This window comes from Thalassophryne amazonica, chromosome 14 (assembly GCF_902500255.1).
Source record: "Thalassophryne amazonica chromosome 14, fThaAma1.1, whole genome shotgun sequence".
Taxonomy (NCBI): domain Eukaryota; kingdom Metazoa; phylum Chordata; class Actinopteri; order Batrachoidiformes; family Batrachoididae; genus Thalassophryne; species Thalassophryne amazonica.
In genome coordinates, this window is record NC_047116.1 from 16,966,737 (window position 1) to 16,980,212 (window position 13,476).

Below are 13,476 nucleotides of genomic sequence, written 5' to 3' on the forward strand. Positions count from 1 at the left end.
ACACACACACACACACACACATATATAGAGTCTATGCTTTTCAGGATCCTTTGAGCCATGTAGAGTAGAAGGTTCTTTGATCAGGACCTCGTTCGGCTGACCCCCACTCCGAGTTTAACGCGCACATGTGTTGGGTTCTTTGGCGTCACAATCACACTGGGTGTTAAATCTTACAACAACCATCACGGAAACTTGATCAGATTTCTGCTCTTGCTGGTTTTGTAGGCTGCTGTGTGCTCAAACAGCAACTTTTTCCTTCGTTTTTGATGACGGCGATGAAAAATATGACGTCACAAAATAACGTTTTCATGGTATAAGCAGTAGAGGAAACCTTTTTTCATTTTCCCCTCAGAGTCCTGGCGAGCACAGAGGGTTAAGTCACTTTTGAAAGATTAGAAAGAATCTTTTTCATCCTCACGAGTCATGATGATACTTTGCTCACAGCTTAATGGCTCATTAATCCTCCCTTCTGTTGCCGTGCTGCTGCACATCCTAAAATGATAACTGACCTGTCCTCCACGGCCGTTGCTCCTAAAAGCACAAAATCCCTCTCGATGATGTCATAGGCCTGTGCCAGCCTTTGCTCCCTGTCCTGCAGGGCCAGCTTGGCTTCAGTCAGGTGATGACATGCCTCCTCATATTCTGGCTGTGACAGACTTCGATAGGCAACGCACAGAGTCCGCAAACCCTCCTAGACAAACAACACGAAGAAATAAAGGGGAGTGACTTTGTGACCTCATATGCAGCTGTTTGCAAGCTTTGTGACCTCACAAAATGGAATGTGACTGTGCTAATATCTAGTCAATATGGGCTTTCAAAACATAGCGACAAATCAGTATTCGTGCATTTTCCATGTGGTTATTTTTTTTTTTGCAGTGCTGAAGACACACACACACACACACACACACACACACACACACACACACACACACACACACACACACACACACACACACACACACACACACACACACACACACACTATAATAGGTTATACATTACTGAATGAAGAGAAATAACAGTAAAAACTATCCGTAACTGCAGTTAATGTTCACAAATGAGGTGACGCTAACCATCGTGGGTTCCAGCTGCAGTTAGCATGACTGCAAACGAGTGCTGTTTTCTTATATGTGGCCCATCAACAGTTAAATATTCTGCGTCCATGTAACACCATCTGCCGTCGGTAGAGTTAAATCTTGCACTTTCTGTAAAACGTTTATCATTGGTGAATCAACACTGGCTAATTTTAAATTATTTTACAATCTGTACACTTACAACGGCGTTCTGCTCCACATGAGCTTTCACCTGTTCCACCTTTCCAGAAACCACTCGTGGGAAAATGGACGAGTCTGCCCCCTTGCAAAATAACAGGTATTCTCCTGAGGTGACACAAACACCTTTTAAATCCACAAAATATTACACACAAGCTGTAACAACACAGTGAGCGTGAATATGATTTACCTGAGCTTGACCTCACTATGACGCTCATTCTTCTTCTGACAGAGTCAAAGTTTAGCACATGGAGCAGCTCAAACCTGAAGGTCAGACGATGGTAGAAAAAGTTAAACCCATCCTTATTGTCACAGTGATAGCTGATCTTACAGACCCCCACCCCTCCCCACATACACACAGTTCTGCATACAAACCCCAGACTAATACATAATGTGAAATACAGATTCATTGTCTTGGTGACTTGTTTTTTAAAGTAATAACTGCACAAACCTTGATGCAGAATTGCAGTGAAATCAAAGCAATTGTTAGTTCACATGAATGAAGTATGTTAAAAGCCTCTGCCGTCAGGCGGAAGCAGAGTGGTGCAGATTTGACATTGGGGTCCAAGCACGGAAAGAATCACTGTGATATATCAGGAGTTGAGGACAAAGTGTGCACACCATGCCTTCCCTGTGCAGTCCTAAGCTGAGCATGTGGGAGACCGAGGTGGCTGAGAGTTTGAACTGCAGATAGTTTTCATTTAAAATGTAAAAAAAAAAAAAAAATACCAAGATGTTTTCAAAACAAATTTTACAAATTCAACTACAGCATAATTGCACACAAATCTATATCTCAATTTCTGACCTTATTCCACATGTAATTTTTCATACCTCAAAACGGTACTTTTCAATGACATCCAATGAAGTGGATAAATCTGAAAACGTCAGTTGCCCATCATAATTTGGACACTGAAAACAACAATGTAGTAGCACTGAGTAAAGAGGAAGAAAAAACAGCATGAAGGATGGTGCGTGCACTTATCTGTGATGACTGATTGTTGAGAGTTTCACATTGCAATACACAGTGTACAGCAGTTTTTTGCATTTGTGACCATCTGCTATTGAAACACCTGCTGTCATCACAAAATGATGACAATGACCCACAACATTATTGTTTTCTTGTTTGCTGGACAGTAAAGACATTTATATGAGGTGTTTTAATGTTAAGCGTTAAATAAAGATGAGCCACCTGAAATGGACCCCCTGTCTAGTTCTGGAAATGAGTCCTGGAAAGGGTCAAGAGCTACTGCCAAATTACTCCTGTACAGTAGAGGGAAGGTATTTGAGCGATGTAGTGACATATGAATAGTCCTTGATTTGACGCAGTTCAGTAGCTACTGAGCATCATACAAGAAGGTTGCGAGGTCAACTTATATCCAAAAGATTTTGGGTTTGTGATAATTTAGTGTTGAGTAATGGTTCAGCAAAGGCCCATTTTTGCACACTGACCCACTTCTGATTCAGCTGACAGTGCATTACAGAGCACAAACCAACCATGAAGTCAAAGAAATTGCCTGTAGACCTGCGAGACAGGATTTTCTCGAGACACAAATCTGGTGAAGGTTAGAGAAACATTTCTGCTGCTTTGAAGGTCCCAATGAGCACAGTGGCCTCTATCATCCATAAATGGAACAGGTTTGGATCCACCAGGACTCTTCCTGGAGCTGGCCACCCGTCTAAACTGAGCGAATGGGAGAGAAGGGTCTTAGTGAGGGAGGTGACCAAGAAGAGCTCCAACATTCCTCTGTGGAGAGAGGAGAACCTTACAGAAGGACAACCATCTCTGTAGCAATCCACCAATCAGGCCTGTATGGCAGAGTGGCCAGACGGAAGTCAGTCCTTAGTAAAAGGCACATGGCAGCCAGCCTGGAGTTTAGCAGGCGGGCTGCCATGAAGGACTCTCAGACCATGAGAAACAAAATTCTCTGGTCTGATGAGCCAAAGATTGAACTCTTTGGTGTGAATGCCAGGCATCATGTTTGAAGGAAACCAGGCACCATCGCTACAGTGAAGCATGGTGGTGGCAGCATCATGCTGTGCGGATGTTTTTCAGCAGCAGGAACTGGGAGACTAGTCAGGATTGAGGGAAAGAATGCAGCAATGTACAGAGACATTCTGGATGAAAACCTGCTCCAGAGCGCTCTTGACCTCAGACTGGTGCAACGCTTCATCTTTCAGCAGGACAATGACCCTAAACACACAGCTGATTTAAGGCTGAAATCAATGCCAAAGGTGCATCACAAAGTACTGGGCAAAGGGTGTGAATACTTATGTACACGTGATTTCTTAGTTTTGTTTTTTTTTTTACTTTTAATAAATCACACACACAAAAAAAACTTTCGCATGTTGTCATTATGTGGTGTTGTGAGTACAATTTTGAGGGGAAAAATGAATTTACTCCATTTTGGAATAAGGCTGCAATATAACAAAAAGTGTTAAAAAGTAAAGCTCTGTGAATACTTTCCGGACGCACTGTCTGTACACACTGACCCTGTTGTGACCCCAGAAAAGTTGCTCAAGGTCAGCACCATCTGGACTCATGAGATGAACATATACATCTCACATATCTTGCGTTTGCATTGGTTTGGCATTGAGTATTTATGTCACAAAGGCCACGGACAGATGGAAAGACACACAGAACCCACTTCTAGCGCTCCCACACTGTGGAGGAAGGACCTAAAAACAGTAAATGATCCAGCTCATGCCTACAGCAATCGAAAACTGCAGTGCAAATCAAGAGAACTACAACACAGCCTGTCAGAAGAAAAAAAATTTAAGGACATGTAGTGAAACCAAAATTAGTCTCCGAGTATAGAAACATTTGCTTCCCCATTGTCTTTAAAGAGTTCTCTAAAGGTCGCCTGGCTCCTGAAATAGCTCACCACTGACAGGCCGCTGCACAGTGATGGAAAGTGTGGTTCAGTAAACAGCTTCTACACATCAAAGACAACACTTCCCCAAACCACAGCCTGATCTGCAGCCACCTCTTCCCACACTTGAGTGAAACATTTTGATAGTTCAGTTTCAGAAAACAGCTGCGGCTGTGGATTATTGTGGTTACAAGTGTGTAATCATGGTTGAATCGGAAACAAAAGCAATTCACATACGGCTAGCAAATGACAATACTGATCATTTCCTGCCCAAGTTGTAAAAGGTGAAAGCGGGTGCTAAGTGGACCAACCTCTCAATCTCATCATCTTTGTTGAGAATCTCCATGTAGTTGTCCTTGAGTCTCAGATAGGTATAACCCAATCTGCAACCAGGGGGAGACAAAGAATACACAGACATGGTTACAGCAACACTGATTAACAACAGCATCGACAGAAATACATCAGTATGAGGTCTGTTAGAAAAGTATCGGACATTTTTAATTTTTTTCAAAAACCTGATGGATTTGAATCACTTGTGCCTACCTTGAACCTTCGTGCGCATGCGTGAATTTTTTCACGCCTGTCGATTGCGTCATTTGCTTGTAAGCAGCCTTTGTGTGAGGATGGGTGTAGTCTCTCGGCATTTTTTCATTCCAAGGAAAAAGACGGAACGACTGGAGTAGCGCCGCATCAAATTTTGCCAGAAACTGGGCGACAGCCAGGTGGAAACCATTTGGATTATTCAGACGGCTTTCAGTGACGATCCTATGGGCATCACGTAGATTAAGGAGCAGTACAACCGGTTTAAAGACGTCCGCACAACGGTGGAGAGCGAGCCACGCTCTGGTCGGCCATCAACATGCAGAAAATGAACAGATCATTTCCAAAAGTGCCTTTGTGTTGAAGTCTCACAGGACATGTTGTGACATGCCACCTCTTCCACAATTTCTCGGATAGTCACACGACTGAAAAGCCACCGAAAGCCATCTGAATCTTCCGAATGGTGGAAGAGGTGGGCATGTCCCAGCATGTCCTGTGAGGAATTCAACACGAAGGCGCTTTTTGCTCCGCCATCAGCTTCATGCCCAAGCCATCGGCATGAATTTCACGCAACTCTTTTCATGGCCAAATTGGAATGTGCCGAAAAAGTGCTGATGTCCACCTCTTCCGCAATTTCTCGGATAGTCACACGACGGTCCCGCATCACCACAGCATTCACTTTGGAAATGATCTGGTCATTTCAGCATGTTGATGGCAGCCCGGAGCGTGGCTCGCTCTCCACGGCTGTGCGGACGTCTTTAAACCGGTTGTACCGCTCCTTAATCTGTGTGATGCCCATAGGATCATCACCGAAAGCCGTCTGAATAATCCGAATGGTTTCCACCTGGCTGTCACCCAGTTTCTGGCAAAATTTGATGCAGCGCTGCTCCAGTCGTTCCGCCATTTTTCTTGGAATTAAAAAATGCAGAGAAACTACACCCATCCTCACACAAAGGCTGCTTACATGCAAATGACGCAATCGACAGGCGTGAAAAAATTCACGCATGCGCACGAAGGTTCAAGGTTTGCTCATGCAAACACACGTGATTCAAATCCATCAGGTTTTTGCAAAAATAAAAAGGTCCGATACTTTTTCTAACAGACCTCGTATAAATACACACAATGTTTAAAACAATGTCACGAATAAACAAATGTCAACTCAAGTCTGGAACCATGTGTTAAAGCAACATCCACCCCACTGTGGACCTTAGGTTCTGGATGCCAATCACCCAGGCAGACAACCAGTCCATCCCCATTTCTTGAAAGTAACCATCTAGCTGCCACAGTCAGCTGAAATGCGGTTGTCCCGTTTGCCTTCTCTAGCCGTGGGGTCCTCAATACTGAGGCACCTGCCTGCTGGATCAAAATAAACATGCCATATGGCCAAATGTCCTAGTGGATGTTTTCTCACAATACAAGTGATACTCTTTGCAGGGGTGGGTGGCCAAGTGGTTAATGCGCTTGGTTTCAGTGCAGAAGGTTCAAATCCCACCCCTGCCACATTTCTCCATGTAATGTGGAGTTGCGTCAGAAGGGCAGCGGGCGCAAAACCTGTGCCAATTCAACATGCAGATCCACCTTGGATTGCTGTGGCGACCTGAGTTGCAAACAAGGGAGCGGCCGAAGGACTGACTTTACAAGTGATACTTTTATCTTAGTTTCCCCCAATAATCACTCATTTGACACAGAATCATTACAGTGGTACCAACAGAGACCTAGACCCAAAATAAGTCCAGTCATATGCTTAAAGGTAATGGCAAAGTCTCACAAACCTATAAAAAGACAGAAAGCAGCAGGCTCTTAAAGACTTAGACAAACACCTATATTCAATGTGGTTTTTACAGACAGATGATCAAAACATGAACTTCACTGCCGAGATAAGTCACTTACATCGCACACAGATACAATTCTGATGGCGACATCCAAGAAGTTGTGAAAGCCTGGATCTCAGTCTTGATCCAGGATGATCACAAACCCAGATGTTTTGACTCCTAACTGTGCTTCTCAAGTGCTGCAATCAGGGCATCCATTGATTCCACAAAGTTCACAGCATCATCTGCCAAGTTGAGGTTAGTAAACATTTCCTTGATGACAAAGACATCTAAGCTGTTGGGTTCCACGATCCTCCTAAACATCTAGTCCATGCAAACACTGAACCAAGTAGAAGCCAGAATACATCTTCAACCAACGCTAGGTTCTGCTGCTGCTCCACACCACAATTAGAGTACCCATGTATAAGCTGGCTATGATATCCAATGACTTGTTATGAATCCTGCAAATTTTCAGGATGTCCCACAGGGCATCAGGCCAACCGAATCAAACGCTAATATCACAAACACACTTCACATAAAATGTATTGTACAGATTAAACACACTGAACAATGTTCTACTCTGCACTGTGATTTTACCATCAATCTTGAGTTTCAGTTTTAGTTACCTCTTCATTCCCTCCACCAAAGCACTTCATCAGGAGAGGAGGAGATGTAGAAGGATGTGGGTCTGCCCTGATGGATGCCTCTCTTGATGCCATCCACTGTCTCCTCCTCCTTCACCCTGCACAGTGTGGCACAGACAAAGCGCCCGGAAGAACAAGTCCTCGTGTTCCTGGAGGCCGTAACACACCAGCAATTTAGTCAAGTCCACTTATTATGAGAATGAACTTTTCTGCAATACTTATTCTGGCTCCTTTTTATTCCAAGTAGAAAGCTGCAATTGTGGTGTTCAATTATGCTGTATTCACTTAATCTGGAAATTGGAAGTGGAATCTTGGAATAGCCTAGTTTGCAATTCCTGTGCATTCAAGCTAGCTTAAACATGAACGCCTTAAAGAAAGCTGAAACTTCATTCACTGTTTTTTAAAACTTACTTAACTGTTAAGTACAGTAGTAAAAAATACAACATTTGAAAAGAGCTGGCAACTGCACCTGTAGCAGTGACTAATTTGTGTTCCCACCTAGCTAGCAGGGTTAGCCACTGTTAGCCAAATGGCTAATGGCAGCAAATGCACTGACGGGTTTTATGTCTAGTGTCAATATGCAAAGTGTTTGACAGCAAGCAGGAGAAAAAGGTTATTGTAACATTAGAGAAGTGCCATTTTAATGTTGTTCATAATGATGCTACCATGACATCAGATTCAACTGGGGATCATAAAGCTTACCTTGATAGACTGTAAATGTGGTTTAATTTTTTTTTAAACTCCAAGCCATTAACTTGAAAGTGCAGCACAATTTTGTTCACTGCTTAGACATTTTGGATTAATCATTTATAAAAATTGTAATAATTGTGGTAACTTTATTTACAAAAGCAAAAAATTACAAAGTGCTGTAAAATATAAACAAAGGCATTAAAGATAATTAAAAAATTACAACTATTTGGGAAAAAACCCAAAATACCTATCAAAGACATAAAATAATAAATTATTTTAAATAACGTAGTGGTAAAACCAAAAACAGCAACTGTTATAGTATTCAGCTTGTCGGCTGAATAGCTAACAGGGTTAGTGACTGTTAGCCATACGGCTGGCAATACTGAAGTTTTACTCGTCGAAGCATAGTTTCAAGTTCATATAAGTGTCTATAGATGTGAACATTTTTATATCAAATTGTACCTTCATTAGACAAGTGCCACTGTCATGTTGATGCTGCAACTGGCACTTTGGGCCCAACATTACTACCTCAAACTGGGAGTTCAGAAACCATCCCCAACATTCCACCTATTTTTCAAAGTAATTTGCTTTAATTTTTTGTTACTATATAGTCAAAAAGGAGTCAGTAAGTTGTCTAGTTTAATTTCTTCAACTACATTATAGTTAAATTACTTGATGTACTTCCTCTGTCGGGTTATGCGTATTGTAACATTATTGGCATTACTTAATATCATTAATCTACTTCTTAGAAAGGAAGAATTGACCAAAGACAGGCCCACATTTTATTCAGTATATTTGGATCAGTGTGAGGCTGTGTATAATCCAGAATCTGTGACTTTTTCCAAACACCTACCCTCCTGTATCCTCCAGGTGAGGAGTCAATCATGTCTATACTGGAGGCAGCACTGAGGATTTGTCCATTACAGATGGCGTGAGGAATGTAGACGTTTCCGTCCACACAACATTCAATAAACTCCATGTTGTTCTCAGTCAGAGTGCCTGTTTTATCAGTGAATACGTACTCCACCTGGAGCAAAGGTAAGACAATGGTTACATCAGCGAATGTTGTATATGCTTCTTTCTGAACATGGTGGCACATAAGGCTCAACCACTTCAGTGCTGCAAGGCAATACACAACCATCCAGTATCTTATACGTCAACAGCAAAACCTTAAAATACATTCTTGTATGAACAGGGAGACAGCGAATTGATTCCAACTCCAGAGTATTGCAAGTAGACTCGTACCTGTCCCAGCTCTTCATTTAGGTCAGAGGTATTGACCTGTGCCCCTTCTCCAAGCTGCTCGTCAAACATCTCCTCATCCCATGTGATGAAGTAAGAGCCCAGGAATTTCTGCATCTCCACCGTCACATACATTGACACTGGGATGATGTAATTAAACAAGACCATGAAGGCCAGGAAGTCCGTGAATGCCCGGATCACCTGAAGGAGCAGCAAGAATCAAGAAAAAGTACGCCATTATTAATAGGATTTAGGTGACTAGACTGTCTATTTGAAGAGATGTTTGATTAACTAACCACGTGGCGTTGGTGCTCATTCTCAGTCCTGTGGTTGTACCATGGCTCGTCTCGGTCAGGAGACCACTGCCAAGCGTATTTCAGGACAGTATTGATTACTGCTTTACTGATCAAGATGCCCAGGTACATTACCAGAAAAGCGTTCATCGACCTATAAAGTGAGGGAGGCAAGAGGTCACCAAGGCAGAGAGTGAACTGAACCAAAATAAAAAGCTTCACAGTCAGACAGTGGATTTAGTTTTGTACTTTTCCACAGCAGAGCGCTTTTGGGATTTAGACTGGTAGTTAAGTGCCATCTTGGTCTCCATTCCAGTGTAAACTGCAACAGCTAAAAGGAGATAAAACAACAGATTTTGTTCATCCCATCATCAGCATTTCCTCTTAAAATGATAGAACTTTAAAGAGAAAGTGCAGCGTGAATCTGAGTGACGCTACCGTAAATATATTGTGTATTCTTCAGAGTGGCTCCTCTAAGGAGCAAGTTCTCAGCCCCAAGGGTTCTGCATGAAGAACAGGGAACCTTTGGTCATTAAAAAATGCTACATAAGGCATTTCATTACTCAAGAGTCACACTGTCACAATGATCTTGATGGGTATTGAGGAGGACAAAACCAATCAGCCCACCTTGCCACAGGCTCTTCTTTGTCTTTGTAAATATTAATGCGCCCAACAAATCTGGTGGCAGGAAAAGAAAAAGAAAAAACACATCAAAGCTCACATCAGATTAAGAGACACTCGGTATCCGTATCAGAGTGTGTGGGCACAAAATGTCAGAGAGTGCATCACACTTACTTGTAGAGGTCAGGCTGAGGTTGCTCACATTCAATAGTGGCATGTAGCGAACCCACCTCCTGCTCCGTTCTAAAGGCCATGGTATCTGGTACAGCATAATAGGTCTGAGGGATGAGGGTGGAGGAAAGGGGAGAGATGAAGAAGACAACAAAGGAGAATGTCACGCATGCTCACTAACGAGACCGTCTGTCTCTGCAGCACAGCAGCTCGGCTTCTACAGTGTCTGGGAGGTGAGTCTCTGTGGATCAGCAGATGGCATGCCGGTGTCGCAGACCGAACGGTCCGCCCCTAAAAATCGGTCCGCCTTTTGTATCTGTGCATGCATCATTTCGGACCACAGCAGCACGTCTGAGATGGAGTCTCTTCACCCAAAGCAATCAAATGGATTAATGGGATTATTAACCATCAGATGATAAAGGTAAAACCTCTTAAATCATTCTAAAGTCAGTTTTAAGCAGAAACTCAACAAAATTACGTGCCGCCTTGAAATAACCGACGTAAAGTGAATGCACTGGCTAGCAGCTCATTTAGCCGCAGTGCTCTGATCACTTCTGTTGCCTTTTATGATGAAATAATGCTGAATTTCTGTGGAAATCATTGTTGTTCAAAAGCTTCAGATATCTGTCGCTGAGATAGATGATGACTGGAGTGCAGTTTGAAGCAGAAACGAGGTGATAATCCGTGAACCGCGTCATCGGGGGGGACTGATTTTTAGGGGGACCGCTCGGTCGGCAACAACGGGCCTTGCAAGCAGAGCGCCCGGGGTGTATGTGTGAGCAGAGAGACTGAGAGGTGTGAGTGCTCATCCATACACATGGTCATGTGAGTGACATCAACAAATATCACTGCAGAGGTGGAAATGTGAAACAAGTCATGTGACTGTGTGTCACCTCTGTGGTTATGAACTTATGTCTCTGCATGTCAGCCGATTAGTGAATCTGAACCAGGGAGCCAATCACGCTGCAGTTTGGGAAAACGCATGCAAATAAAGAAAACATCATCAGTTAGACAAAACGTGCAATGCAAATTTGCACAACACGCGCAAATAAAAATGCATTGCAAATAAGACCAGACGATGTTTCCAGTGGACAAAACATTGCAATGAACACGGCAGCGATGTGAGTTCTGAATTTATTGAAGTGGGCTACTCCTATGATGATGATGGAAAAGTGAGCTAAATGCAATTGTTATGTTTCATTTTAACATTGTGATTACATTGTGATTGCATGAGTAACCCAGTGTATTAGTTATTATTAGCCTGCCAATCAAACAATCTGGGTGTTTCTCTGGTTGTGTTTTGAGAATTTTTTTTTTCACGTTTTTCCAGGTTGCAGTGTGATGAGCTCTCTTGGCCACCTTAACAAGTACTCTTCAGACAGGATTAGTTTTATATGGGAAAGTGAAATAATACAGAACGACTGTGCTACTTATGATTGATTCACACTGGATAACAAATCTTGGTATAAATCACAGAGATGGGAGTGGCTACTTCATAAACAAGACTAAGGTACCACTGTCTAAAATTATTGGCGTGCCAACGACCACCATGGCTTTTGTGTTCCAAGTCCAGCTTCCAGCTACTTTTGTGTTATTTCGTCTGTGTGTTTTTGCGATCGTCACGCGACATCACATAATTTGAAGCAAAGAAACGCTCTTTGGAATCTTAAAGTGCACCTTATCCTTTAGCGTTAAGGTCGGAATGAAAGGCAACAGACGGCTGATTCATACTATGAGCACACTACACACCACAACAAACATGCAGTACAAGTACATATAACATATACTGTATGTAATGGTGTTTTAACTATGTATGACATCACATGACTTCTGTGTGGCTTCATTATGAAATAATTCATGGCAATCAATTTTAAATATTTGGCTATTCAATATATGCTTTAGAGCATCCATCCAGGCTTTTTGGTTATTGACAGATACAAAAAATGTGTTTTTTGGCCCATGTTCTCCTTGAAGTTTGACTAAACTACTTCCAAATGTAATCACCTGTTGATATCTATCCGTGTAACATCCCCACAAAGTTTGAAGGAAATCCTTCCAGCCGTTTGCATCATCTTGTCCACAGACAGACACATGCAGTCAATTCAAATCAAATCAATTTTATTTATATAGTGCCAAATCACAACAAACAGTTGCCCCAAGGCGCTTTATATTGTAAGGCAAGGCCATACAATAATTACGTAAAAACCCCAACGGTCAAAACGACCCCCTGTGAGCAAGCACTTGGCGACAGTGGGAAGGAAAAACTCCCTTTTAACAGGAAGAAACCTCCAGCAGAACCAGGCTCAGGGAGGGGCAGTCTTCTGCTGGGACTGCTTGGGGCTGAGGGAGAGAACCAGGAAAAAGACATGCTGTGGAGGGAAGCAGAGATCAATCACTAATGATTAAATGCAGAGTGGTGCATACAGAGCAAAAAGAGAAAGAAACACTCAGTGCATCATGGGAACCCCCCAGCAGTCTACGTCTATAGCAGCATAACTAAGGGATAGTTCAGGGTCACCTGATCCAGCCCTAACTATAAGCTTTAGCAAAAAGGAAAGTTTTAAGCCTAATCTTAAAAGTAGAGAGGGTGTCTGTCGCAGTCACGCAGTGAACAGAATACCCTGGTATCGCCACTTCGCCAATGCGCAAGGTAATGAAAATGCACACCAAAACCCAGATTTGAAGCTGCACAGTCCTTTCGCTCTGATACAAACGTTTAATAAAATAAGCAGCTTTGATTAAAATTTAATCTCTTTTACATTCATTCTTTTAATCTGGTGTCAAAGTGCTGTGAGTGAAACATGTTTGTCTGATTCATGTTGTCCTGTTACCTTGTGACTGGACTCCCCGTCCAGGCTGGCGGTGGTAACGTAGCAGGTCCCATCACGGCGGCTGGAGGAGAGCAGTATGAGGTCGCAGAGAAAAGTCTCATCCTCCCTCACCATGACGACATCTCCGACCTGTCAAAGCAGGACAGATACATCACACACACACACACACACACACACACACGAGCTTTCACATCATGTACGAAAAAGGGAGAAACACACTAACGTGTGTTAATCATCTACTTCCATATTCATTTTTCCCTCTTTTTTTTGCCAAACGATTGAGTAGTTGCATAACAGATTATACAAGCGGAGGAGCTTAAGCGCCGCTAAATCCCATCTCCATGGTGACCATAGACATGGCACACGTGCTCTGACTTTGCATGATTAATAAATTCATTATTATTGCTGCTCCTAAACTGCACTCTAATCCTGACCCTTTGATCTACAGGGATAAGAAAATGCTGCACAGAGCGCACCGCAAGAAAGAGACGT

The 13,476-nt window shown here is 42.7% G+C and overlaps 1 protein-coding gene across 1 annotated transcript in view; it reads right to left on the reverse strand.

The window, feature by feature from the left end:
- The window catches only part of LOC117525334 (probable phospholipid-transporting ATPase IH), a 78,960-nt gene that overhangs the window by 35,913 nt on the left and 29,571 nt on the right, over window positions 1–13,476 (reverse strand). The window contains 15 exon segments of the mRNA XM_034187173.1: window positions 510–691; window positions 1,276–1,379; window positions 1,462–1,535; window positions 4,453–4,524; window positions 7,119–7,143; window positions 7,146–7,233; window positions 7,235–7,285; window positions 8,680–8,853; window positions 9,072–9,269; window positions 9,365–9,515; window positions 9,611–9,692; window positions 9,800–9,864; window positions 9,989–10,039; window positions 10,157–10,260; window positions 12,985–13,113. Of these exon segments, the coding sequence (XP_034043064.1) occupies window positions 510–691; window positions 1,276–1,379; window positions 1,462–1,535; window positions 4,453–4,524; window positions 7,119–7,143; window positions 7,146–7,233; window positions 7,235–7,285; window positions 8,680–8,853; window positions 9,072–9,269; window positions 9,365–9,515; window positions 9,611–9,692; window positions 9,800–9,864; window positions 9,989–10,039; window positions 10,157–10,260; window positions 12,985–13,113 (1,550 nt within the window).